Source organism: Zingiber officinale, chromosome 6B (genome assembly GCF_018446385.1).
Source record: "Zingiber officinale cultivar Zhangliang chromosome 6B, Zo_v1.1, whole genome shotgun sequence".
NCBI classification, from domain to species: Eukaryota; Viridiplantae; Streptophyta; class Magnoliopsida; order Zingiberales; family Zingiberaceae; genus Zingiber; species Zingiber officinale.
The window spans coordinates 108,189,792-108,202,302 of record NC_055996.1 but is presented as its reverse complement, the minus strand read 5'-3'; the positions used below and the strand labels follow the sequence as shown (position 1 = coordinate 108,202,302).

The following is a 12,511-nucleotide window of genomic DNA, read 5'->3' as shown; positions in this document are numbered from 1 at the left end:
CTTCATATCAAATTGTTTGAACAACCATACCCTTACGTCCGATAACAATTTGACATTGTTGCCAATTAACAAAATGTCATCTACATATAGTACAAGAAATATCATCACGTTTCCGTTACACTTCTTGTATACACAAGACTCATTCGAACACTTAATAAATCCATATGACTGGATTACTTTATTAAACCGGATGTTCCAAGATCTTGAAGCTTGCTTTAGTCCATAAATGGACCGATTGAGCTTGCACACTAGATGCTCTTTGCCTTTTTCAATGAACCCCTCTAGTTGCTTCATATGGATATTTTCTTCAAGACTTCCGTTAAGGAAAGCTGTCTTGACATCCATTTGTCAAACCTCATAATCCATATGAGCGGCAATAGATAAGAGTATCCGGATAGACTTAAGCATGGCTATCGGTGAAAAAGTTTTCTCATAATCGATTCCCTCTTTCTGAGTGTACCCTTTCGCAACAAGTCTTCCTTTGAAGGTTTCTACCTTCCCGTCTGTCACTCTTTTCCTTTTGTAGATCCACTTGCACCTAACATCTTTTACACCATTTGGTGGTTCTACAAGCTCCCAGACCTTATTAGAATACATAGATTCTATTTCAGAATTCATTGCTCTTTGCCAAGATGCTGCATCTTTATCTTGGAGTGCTTCGTCATATGTCCAGGGATCAGGTTCATGTTTACCCGGGATCAAGTCTGAAGACTCTCCCAAAAACATAAATCTCTCAGGTTGCCTCACAACCCTCCCACTACGACGAGGCACTGCCTGCGGTTGCGTATCATTTGTGACATGTGTTACAGTTTCTTGTGGTACTTCATTTTGTACTGTTGTTACTAAAGTAGACGTGTCCTCTCTAATTTCTTCTAGAACAATTTTACTTCTGGGCTTGTGGTCCATTATATAGTCTTCTTCTAAAAACTGGGCATTGATGCTAACAATGACCTTCTGGTCTTTAGGACTATAAAATAAACCACCTTTCGTTCCTCTAGGATAACCCACAAACATGCGAATTTCTGTACGAGATTCTAACTTATCAGCATTTGCTTTCAGCACATGTGTTGGACTACCCCAAATCCGAATATATCTCAGACTGGGCTTTCACCCATTCCACCACTACAACAAAATCCTCATTTAACAACACTGAAACGACAACGGTTTTATGCTAAATCGTTGTTGTTTTGCCTTTTAACAACGGTTTTAACAAAAATCGTTGTCTTTTAGCAGTTTTTTTACCTACGACAACGGTTTCTAAAAATCGTTGTCGATTTATGTGTTTTTGGAGCTACGACAACGGTTTTTAAAGGCTACAACAATAGTTTTTGAAAACTGTTGTCTTTGTGCGCTTTTTTGGAATTACGACAACGGTTTTTGAAAACCGTTGTCTATTAAGTGATATTGAATATCGATATTTTTTTCCTTCGCCGTTTTTTCCCCTTCGCCAATTTTTGCCGCCGCTTTTTTTCTTTCCCTCTCCCCGAAAGTTTTTTGCCGCCACATTCCCCCCCTTTACCTTCTCGATCCCTAAGCATTTCCGTCCCTCTTTTCTCACAATCTCTCGCTCACCGGAGCCGCGCAGGAGCAGTAGCAACCGGGAAGAGTGATCGCAAGGTGACAGCGAGGGTTTGGATCATGGGAGCGTGCGCGACGGAGGCCAGGATGCAAGCGGACACCCCCCCTCTCAGGACGGCTAAATAACAGGCGAACTAACCTGCAAAGGAGATATCTTGACTTCACATCTCCGCTCTTCCATGAGGTATGAAGAAGACCAGGACCTTGTGAGTGATCTGCTTCGAAACCCTACTCCTGTTCCATTCATTACATATGGCTTGGTCTTTGGATTTATCCTTCTGGATTTTGCACACTTTTTCAAGAGATCAGCAGGTTGTGGACTTTAAGAAAGTGGATGCCCATGTTCACCAGTTCAAAGGCAGCAGTGCTAGGTTTTCGTTCTTTGTTTTCTTCCTCCTTGTTCATTTTTAAAGCAGATATGCTTTAGATCCTCAAGATTTGGCTTTTGCTCATGGAAACTAGCTAGTAACAAGATGATACTTGCAACTGATTCAAAATCCCTTTTTTTCCTTCGCCTTGCAGCATTGGTGCCCAAAGGGTTAAAAATGTCTGCATGGCCTTCCGCAATTACTGCGAGGAAATGGACCATGAAGGGTTAGTTTGTCTTCATGGTCACTCAATTTAAATCATCTAGTGACTTGCTGTCAAAAAATTTGTTTGTGTAGATGCCTCACATGTCTCCAGCAACTTAAGCAGGAGTATTTTCTGGTGAAGAACAAGTTGGAAACTTTATTTAAGGTAATGATCATGTAGCTTTGGTTGGAGGTATTCTTAGTAATGCCATGAATCTTATACTAAAATTTTGTATGGTAGCTGGAGCAGCAGATTGTGGCTGCTGGTGGATCAATCCCCATGATGTGGTAGTTCTACTTGCTGAGTGTCTTGTTAAGAGGTGGTGGTAGGAAGTGACGTTCAGGTTCTTTGTTCCTTACCATATGCTATGTGCTTTCTTTGTTGTTCTCCTGTTTCACTTGTCCCACTCATGGGAAAAACATCAAACATCTCCTTTTAGTAGTGGATTTAAAGGATGCTAATTAATGCTGTTTATCTCCCTTCGTGATGTAAATTGACTCTGCATGCACCATTTTATGGCAAAAGCTCCATTTTATGTAATGATGTGGTTGGTAAGACTTGTTTATCTTGTGTGCTTTTTGAATGATCTGGAAGTTTTCATGATAGTTCAATTATGGCCAGGCACTACACAAGTAAATGAGATAGAACTGACTGCTGTCCTTTCATTTGTGATCGCATGCCTCTCTATTCATATACAAGTTCTAAAGTAGACACTTTCCTAGAGCTTTTGCAATATGTTTTTTTTCCTACTACACTTTAGTTTAAAAACTTATGTTTTACTTATTTGGATAATAGGAATTTAATATCAATCATTAAAACATCACATATCAAAAAATATCACTACTTATGATATATCAATGGATTATAATCAATTTACTCATCCAGTTAATTGATACCGATAACATAATTTAAATCAATTGGATCATATTTGGCATATATCAATTTTTTCCCCATTTATTTTATTTTTCATAATTTAATTTTGAATTGATACCTGTGGTTCCAGGTTGGTAAGCACATCCTTGTGTTGACTTTAGAGATTGAAAATTGATGTAATTAGCATGTTTTTCTGGTGCTATAATTCAATGATATAATTTATTCTTCCAATGCGAGTAAACATTGTCAGATTCCTTTATACTCCTTTATGTATCAGATTTCTTATGATTATTTCTAATTGCCTTCTCATTTTTCTGGTCGTAGAGATTGAGCGGATCGAAGAAATACTTGCAATGCCGAATGGAAAGGTTAGTTTGCATCTAGTTTAGCTTTTTCTCTCTTAATGGAACATTCTTGAGATAGAAATGAGTGCAAAATAAGTCTGTTAATATCGTAATTGTCTCGGAAGAAGTCAATTGTGTCACTTGTGCTGGGCTACTGTATAATTTGAATACTTAATTCTATATTTTTCCCTCTGCTTGACATTATAATTGTTTCTCTTTGAAAGTGCCCTTAATCTTAGTCCTTCATCTTCTATTGACTTTATTCACACATTATTAGTCTTGATGAAGCTCATACCTCTTGGGTGCTTGACAGATAAGTAGATTAGAAATCTTTGTTTTCTTAAACACACTAATGGTTTTATTTTGTTTCCAGAAACTTGATGGTGAAACAAGACCTATCAGAGCTTAGTTTCTGCAATGATACAATAGATTTATCCGAGAATTCGTTATCCCTCCTTTGAGATAATAATTGTTGATTAAGAATCACCCACTAGTGGGAATTACATGAAGCCCCTTGATTAAGTTGTATCCGCTATTCTTGAATAAGTTGATTAAAGTTGCAAGTTGAGCTTGCACTTTCACTAAGACTAGAAACTTTATCCTTTAATTAAGTAGTAGCTTCTTGATGGAGTTTATTTAGCATATGAAACTCATTTAAGATTTATGTCTGTTGTTCAATGTTTTTTTGACCTCATACTTGTTATAATTTTTGGTTTATAATGCATTGGACCTTATTTAACATTGTTTAAATTTTAAAGTGTGTATTTAAATAGATATATAACAAGTATCCTTATTGAAGAAACTACAGTGCCAAAGAGGAACATTATTGCAGTCATTCAAAGGTTCAATATCCAAGTTAGCAATTTGACTCAAGTAAGTTTTACAATAGCTTCTTTATATAACTATATTTACATGTTAGATTTTCCCTTGAACTGTTGTCAATCAATAGAATAATGATGCACTACCATGATCTCATCTACCAATTCTCTTTAAATGCTCTTTGATGTCGATCTCTCCATTCACTCATTTCAGCACCAACAAAGAGCTAGTTTCATATACATCAACAATCACCCTATTCTTCAGGGAAGATATATAGATAGACTTTTATTTTTTAAATTTTCATCTATACCTGTGCTATCGATGTTGTTTTCTTACATGTAGAACTACAATGAACAGAAAGAAAGGTAGCAGTATTCAGATCGACATTTGCATGCCGCCAAACGCAACACCACAATCAGAAAGCATGAAGAAATCTACCAAGGATCATAATGGCAAAGCCATGATACCAATGAGGAAATTGATAATGGAAGTGTGGGAGTTTACCAGAGAGGACACAGATAGGGTGACCTTTTCCCTCAAGGTTGGCTTGGCTTGCCTCCTCGTCTCCCTTCACATTCTCATCCAAGCACCTTATCAAGTCTTTGGCACCAACTTCATATTGGAAAAGGTTGGTATGAAAAAATAAGCAAGTGAGAAAGAGGAGTCCAATGAAATCCTACAAGTTGAAGATTGTGATGGGACTTGGGTTGATAATAATTAAGTGCAATCCTACATGACATGAACCACCATTAAAAGTTTCTAGTCTTTTGGCTATTGTTCATTAGTTGTAAATAGAGTTTATTTATTTATTTGTATTGGGATAAATTTTATTTGAACATGAGATATGTTTCTTCTTTTGTGATTGTAATTCTTGTATAACTAACATTTTGAATGATATTGATGTGGGAATATTCTTTCTTGATTATGATTCTTTATTATATATTTAAATGAAATATGATATATTGGTATTAAAAGATAATAATTTAAAAGACAACGGTTTAAAATCATTATTGTTGCCTATCACCCTCAAAGACAACGGTTAAAAATTATTGTCGTAACCCCAAAAATAATTGTAACTTGCAGAAAAATGCTCTAATTAACAACGGTTTTAAACCATTGTCTTTTCATTCAAAGACAATGGTTTAAAACTGTTGCAAAACTGTTGTCTTTTCATTCAAAGAAAACGGTTTAAAACCGTTGTCGTAGCTCGCCACTTTAACAACACTGCCAATTATAACGGTTTAAAGGGCCTACGACAACAGTTTTTAACCGTTGTCTTTTAATGGTTTTGTTGTAGTGCACAATTCTGTGGGAGTAGACGGTAATGATTTAGAAGGTACCAAGTTCAGAATGTGCACTGCCGTTTCCAGAGCGTATCCCCAAAACAAATTTGGTAATTCTGAATAATTCATCATCGATCTAACCATCTCTATAAGAGTCATATTCTTTTGTTCTGCCACACCATTCTGTTGGGGTGTACCAAGTGCGAACAATTGGGATTGAATCCCGGCCTCTGATAAATAATTCCTAAACTCTCCTAAGAGGTATTCGCTACCACGATCAGACCGTAGTGTCTTGATACTTTTACCATGACGTTTCTCCACATCAACCTTGTACTCTTTGAACTTATCAAAGCACTCAGACTTGCGGCGCATCAAGTAAATGTATCCGTATCTAGAATAATCGTCTATAAAATGTTGGAACCCCAAGGTGTTTTGATGTGATCAAACAAGCTAAGTTAGGTCCTGCGTTGTCTAACCCTTGTGTCTAAGTGTGCAGGAACTTACGAACACAGGAAGTCGAGCGAAAGACGTGGCTAGCGAGAAAGACGGCACGGGAGAGAGCCGATGGGCTCGGTGCGTCCGAGGGACGAGGTGACCGCGGAAGAGTACACCGGTGAACGAGAAGAACGTGTGCGACGTTCGAGGGACGAGAAACTGGGAAGGAAGGCTGCTCGAGGAGAAGGCCGGAACTTGGGTTCGGGTGAGCCCTATTCCGGATGGCCGAGATCACCCAAGCTATTGGAGCTGGAGCGAAAGAGCAGGACCGAGGCGGGACTGAACCAGAGAAGAGGTCCCAGACAAAAAGTCAACAACTGTTGACTTTTTGCTCCGGGGCGCCCGGAATGCTTCCGAGCGCCCGGACCCAGATTTTGACCAGGATCGTGTCAAACGCAATCTGATCGTTGGGGGATAAAATTTTATTCCCCCCCCCCCCGGGCGCCCGGGACCCCTTTGGGCCGTCCCGACCAGTGCTATAAATATAGCACTGATCTGTACAGTTAAATCAACTCACTTGTAATCAGTTTTCTCTGTGATTTCATTTCTATTCTTTTTATTTGTGCTGTCAACGCTGTAAAGAGGCTACTCCGCCCGAAGGAGATCATCAGATAGTGCGCTTACTTTCCTTGGATTAACAATCCCCTGATTGCAAACCAAGTAAATCTCTTGTGTCTGATCTTTTCATTTAGTCTCTTCTTTTTATTATTACAAGTGTCTGTTAATTAGTTGAATATTCAAGAAAGGTTTTTGGTTTAATTTTTGTAGGGCAATTCACCCCTCCCCTCTTGTCGGCCTCCAAAGGGACCAACAAGTGGTATCAGAGCAAGGCGCTTCAGGAGGACTAACCGTCGATCGAAGCAACGAGATGGCCGGACCAAGCATCGTTCCACCAAAATTCGAGGGGGATTTCGCAGACTGGAAGCGACGTATGGAGGTATTCCTAAGAACTGATTTTGAAATTCGGTTTATTATGAAGTATGGTTTTGTAGCTCCGATGAATCAAGATGGAGAAGAAAAAGAAGAGAGTCATTGGACAAAGAAGGAGCAGAATGAGTCTGTAGCGAACAGCCATGCGGAATATCACCTGCTGAGTGTGTTGCCGCCTCAAGAGGTCAACCGCATCGGAAGCTATTCATCTGCTAAAGAACTCTGAGAGAAGTTCCTGGAACTCCACGAAGGCACGTCCGAAGCGAAGCTCGCTAGAAGAAACATCCTCCGGAACAAGCTGATGAACATACGTCTGGAAAAAGGTGAGAAGGTAGCCAATTTACACGCGAAGGTAAAAGAACTAATTACTGGTCTCGAGAACCTCGGAGAAACGTGTAACGACCCGCCTTCTACTGGCTAAGCTGTGAGGCCGATCGTTACATTAATCTGTGCTAAACTATTCCATGACCATCATTAAATCTAAGTGCGGAAGTTGTACTAATTAAAATTTTACTAACTATCATCATTTCTTGGTTCTACATGTGCTAAGGGGTGTAATCTAAACTATTCATGACATATATTACATCCCCCAATGGTCAAGGAACTTAACTAAGAGTTTCTTGCTAATATCAGGCCTCCCAATCGATCCACGGATCGATTGGAATGGCCGGATCGATCCATTGATCGATCCAGGTGGCTACTGTATGCGGGACTTGGGTTGGATCGATCCAGTGATCGATCCAGCACGCTACTGTGCTCGGGACAATATTCTGGATCGATCGGCTGATCGATCCAGACTGGCCAATCGATCCAGTGATCGATCCCAGAGCCTTCTGTTCGCGACAGAATTTGCTGGATCGATCCTCCGATCGATCCAGAGGCCTACTGTTCGCGGTACGAACTTCTCAATCGATCGGCTGATCGATTGAGAAGCCTCCAATCGATCAGCCGATCGATTGGGGTTTCTGATTTCGTACCAAAAGTCTGATTTCAGCACTGTTTCGTGCCTCAATCACACCTACAAGTTCTAAGATGACTGGAAAGCATTCTAACATCACATAACTAAGGTTCTAAGCATGATAGAGTGCATAATTTACTAGTTTATGACAATTAAACATACTAAAGTGCGAAATAACCAAATGCTAAAAAGTTCTAGTGCTTAAACAAGTTTGCTGAAATTCCCTAAGATCTCTATTCCAAGTTCCATCCACACACATCCTCATCGCATTGTCCTCCAGCCTCCACTAGTCCATTTTTCCTTTACCTTTATCTGCAGTATAAGGAAAAAGTATCTGTAAGCTTTCGCTTAGTAAGAAACCATCTACCTCACAAAAACATGCATTCGATGCAATATGCCTTTAAAACATGCTATTTGAAATATGTACTGTTTAGACTAAACATGGCATACTGGAATCATTACACATGAATACTAAAACATGGCATACAGGTTCATAAGATATGGAAATCAAAACTGATCATAAGACTATCACATGCCTCCATAAGAAAACTAAACAGAGCATGGACTGAACTAAGCTGATGCTAAACTATTGCTAGAATTATACTACTTTCACATAGCTATTTTGTGAGGTTCTGAAAACTATTTACATAGTAAGTGAAAATATATAATCATGCTGCTGTTTGGGCCCGACAACTGTACTTTGCTGTGCGCGCATCCCAAACTAGACCCGGGTTTGCAAGTCCCGAATTTAGTAGGGTTACTAGGTTAGCTGAACCTAGGGACGACTATGGGAGCCCAACCCAATGGATATCTAATCCAGTACAGTGCCACTGAGAAAGTAAAATACTGAACATAGCTAATTATTACTTGTCTTGCTCTTTCTAGGTTATCTGAACCTAGAGCTAGGTTGTCTAAACCTAGAGGCGACTGTGGGAGCCCACCCATTGGACATCTAGTCCTATAAGAGCTATAGAAAGACTAAATAAGCTATGAAAATGCTTCTATTGCATTTACCTAAGCTAATAAAATGCCTAAGTTGCATTTTAACTGTGCTAACAATTTATTCGAACACTTGGTATGCGCTAGTTCGCATCCTTTGTGCCGAAAGTCTACATATCACTAAACTGAAGCTTACAATTCATACGAAAGCTACTTATACTGCAGGTGAGGGGTTTCTTACCTCCTGTTCGGATTTTCTTACGATTCTAATCACTAGATCTCCGGAGGAGACGATCCTTTCGATGATCTTCTCGCGTCCACGCGTTCCTCTTGCGGAGGGGAGCGTCCTCGTGTCGAAGTCATCGCCGGAAGGTGTCCTTGAAGCCCTAGGAAAGGAACCCTAGGTTTGTTCTTGTGGTTGGCGCCGAGAGAAGGAGAGGGAAAGGGGGCGGCGTGGCTAGGGTGAGGAGAAGGAAAAGTCACGTTCAAATAACTCTTCACTCATTAATTCCCTATTTATATTAAGTGGTTAAATTCACCCAACTCCAATATAAATATAATTGTTTCCCTTCCCTTTCAGCACGGCCCTGCTGGGTTCACTTGGTTACTAGAGTCCGCTATAAGTCGTAGGACCCAATAGGTCTCGGGTTCAATTCCCGCGTAGGCTATTTTCATTTTCTATTTATTTTTGCTACATCCGCTAATCTAAAAATTCCATAAAAATATCCTAAAATTCCAGAAAAATACTAGGATATTTCTAATAATTATTTTGAAAATTTTCGGGTGTTACAATCCCTCATACCTTATAAAAAGTTCGTCCTCGAACTTAGAATAACTCTGGGTACTTCTGTCTCATACTGGTTTCTGTCTCCCAAGTCGCCTCTTCTACTGTGTGACTGTGCCAAATAACTTTGACTAATGGTACTTCCTTGTTCCACAATTTCTTAACTGCTCGGTCTATTATCTGAATAGGCCGACTGTCATAGCTGAGGTCTTCGCGGACTTGTACCGACTGGGGCTCAATCACCTGGGTGGCATCTGGGATATGCTTCTTCAGCATAGAGACATGAAATACGTTGTGGACAGCTGACATTTCCTGGGGTAGCTCTAACTCATATGCTACCTTGTCCACTCTTCTGCTGATAAGGTATGGTCCCACATATCTGGGACTTAGTTTGCCCCTTTTCCCAAAACGCATTACTCCCTTCATGGGAGCTACTCTGAGGAATACTGAATCCCCAACTGAGAACTCTAAAGGTCTGCGCAGTGTATCAGCATAGCTTTTCTGGCGACTCTGAGCTGTCTCTATCCTCTAGCGGATCTGCTGTATAGCTGCTGTGGTATCTGCTACTAGATCTGTCTGAAGCTCTAGTTCTTTCTGTTCACCACTCTCATACCAGCAGATTGGAGATCTACACCTCCGCCTATAGAGAGCCTCGTAAGGTGCCATACCGATAGTGGCCTGATAGCTGTTGTTGTATGCAAATTCTGCTAAACTCAGATATTTGCACTAACTTCCTTTAAAATCTAGGGCACATGCTCGGAGCATATCTTCAAGCACCTGATTTACCCGCTCCGTCTGTCCATCTGTCTGAGGATGGAAAGTTGTGCTGAACTTTAATTTCGTGCCCAAAGCTGACTGTACACACTCCCAGAAGTGTGATGTGAACCTACTGTCTCTGTCTGATATAATGGTTCGTGGGACTCCATGTAGTCTAACGATCTCCTTGAGATACAACTGTGCTAGCTATTCCATGAAGTAGGATATTTTGATAGCTAAGAAGTGGGCTGATTTAGTCAACCTGTCGACTATTACCCAGATGGTATCAAAACCATTCGTGGTTCTGGGTAGTCCCACTATGAAATCCATGGAAATGTCTTCCCACTTCCATTCGGGTATCTGAATGGGCTGCAAAACTCCTCCTGGTCTCTGATGTTCTGCCTTAACCCTCTGACAGGTTAGGCAGGTGCTGACATAACGAGCGATGTCTCTCTTCATCCCAGGCCACCAAAAATGTTTCTTCAAGTCCTGGTACATTTTAGTGAAGCCTGGATGCATCGCATAGGGAGTCTTGTGAGCCTCATCTAAAATCTTCCTGCGTAGTTCCTCCTGATCTGGAACACATAATCTGTCACCAAAATATAATACCCCGCTATCTGATATTCTGAACTCTCCACCTTCTGATTCTGCTATCCCTTGCTTGATTTTCTGAATTTTAGGATCCTGTTCCTGAGCTGTCTGAATGCCACCAAGCAAGGTAGACTCTAACGTCATAGTAGAGAGCTGTCCGACTATGAGTTCGAGACCGAAATCTGTGATCTCTTTCTGTAGGGGCGGTGACATGGCTGCTAGAGATAACAAGGTAGCACTGGACTTTCTGCTAAGTGCATCTGCTACCCTATTTGCTTTTCCTGGGTGGTAGAGGATGTCTATGTCGCAGTCTTTAACCAGTTCTAGCCATATGCACTGTCGCATATTCAGATCCTTCTGAGTGAAGAAGTACTTCAGACTCTGATGATCTGTATACACTCTGCACTGAGCTCCATACAAGTAATGTCTCCAAATTTTGAGAGCGAACACCACTACTGCAAGCTCAAGGTCATGAGTAGGATAGTTTTTCTCATAATCCTTGAGTTGTCGGGAGGCGTAGGCGATTACCTTGCCGTCTTGCATCAGCACTGCTCCTAGTCCCAACTTAGAGGCATCACTATAAATATCGAAGCTGTCTGTGTTCTCGGGTAGAGCTAGAATAGGTGCACTGGTCAATCTTCTTTTTAACTCGCTGAAGCTGTTCTCGCAGTCCTCTGTCCACTGATATTTCCTGTTTTTCCTAGTGAGAGCTGTCAGTGGGGAGGCTATCCTGGAGAAGTCCTCTACAAACTTTCTGTAATAACCTGCTAGTCCCAGAAAGCTTCTGATCTCGCTAGCGTTCTTGGGTCTTTTCCAGTTACTCACAGCTTCTATCTTACTGGGGTCTACCATAATACCATCTTTTGAGATGATGTGACCCAGGAAGGACACCTGATCTAACCAAAATTCACATTTTGTGAACTTGGCGTACAACTGATTCTACTGAAGGATCTGCAGTACTATTTCCAGGTGCTCTGCGTGTTCTTCCTGAGTTCCTGAATAGATAAGGATGTCATCGATGAAGACGATAACGAACTTATCTAAGTACTCTCTGAATACTCTGTTCATGAGGTCCATGAAAGTAGCTGGAGTATTGGTCACGCCAAAGGGCATGACTACGAACTCATAATGTCTGTATCTAGTCCTGAATGCTGTCTTAGGTATATCCCCTTCTCTAACTTTCACCTGATGATAACCTGACCTGAGATCTATCTTAGAGAACACTGCTGCTCCCTTCAACTGATCGAACAGGTCATCAATTCTGGGAAGAGGATACCTATTCTTGATCGTGACTTGGTTCAGTGCTCTGTAATCTATGCACAGGCGCATGCTCCCGTCCTTCTTCTTCACGAACAATACAGGCGCTCCCCATGGTGAGTGACTCGGATGTATGAAGCCCTTGTCAAGCAGCTCCTGTAGTTGCTCATGAAGTTCTTTCAGTTCTGCTGGAGCCATGCGGTAAGGTGCCTTGGAGATAGGATTTGTACCGGGAATGAGTTCTATCTCAAATTCGATCTCCCTGTCTGGCGCTAGGCCTGGTAACTCTTCAGGGAAGACTGCTAGGTAGTCACGTACGACTCGGACCTCT

The 12,511-nt window shown here is 41.0% G+C and overlaps 1 protein-coding gene across 1 annotated transcript; it reads left to right on the top strand.

Moving 5' to 3' along the window:
- Positions 1-1,830: 1,830 nt before the first annotated feature.
- Positions 1,831-2,564, top strand: LOC121991346 (histidine-containing phosphotransfer protein 1-like). The gene is made up of 4 exons (XM_042545355.1): positions 1,831-1,949; positions 2,101-2,172; positions 2,244-2,316; positions 2,392-2,564. The coding sequence occupies exons 1-4, from the start codon at positions 1,831-1,833 to the stop codon at positions 2,440-2,442; spliced, it is 315 nt and encodes a 104-aa protein (XP_042401289.1). The 3' UTR covers positions 2,443-2,564.
- Positions 2,565-12,511: the final 9,947 nt, after the last annotated feature.

What these genes read in the sequence shown, in the direction of transcription:
- LOC121991346 (XM_042545355.1), top strand. Translation starts at nt 1,831, where the DNA reads ATGGCTTGGTCTTTGGATTTATCCTTCTGGATTTTGCACACTTTTTCA. An exon ending in TTCAAAGGCAGCAGTGCTAG is followed by an intron (nt 1,950 to 2,100) that starts GTTTTCGTTCTT and finishes TTCGCCTTGCAG; the next exon opens with CATTGGTGCCCAAAGGGTTA. An exon ending in GAGGAAATGGACCATGAAGG is followed by an intron (nt 2,173 to 2,243) that starts GTTAGTTTGTCT and finishes TTGTTTGTGTAG; the next exon opens with ATGCCTCACATGTCTCCAGC.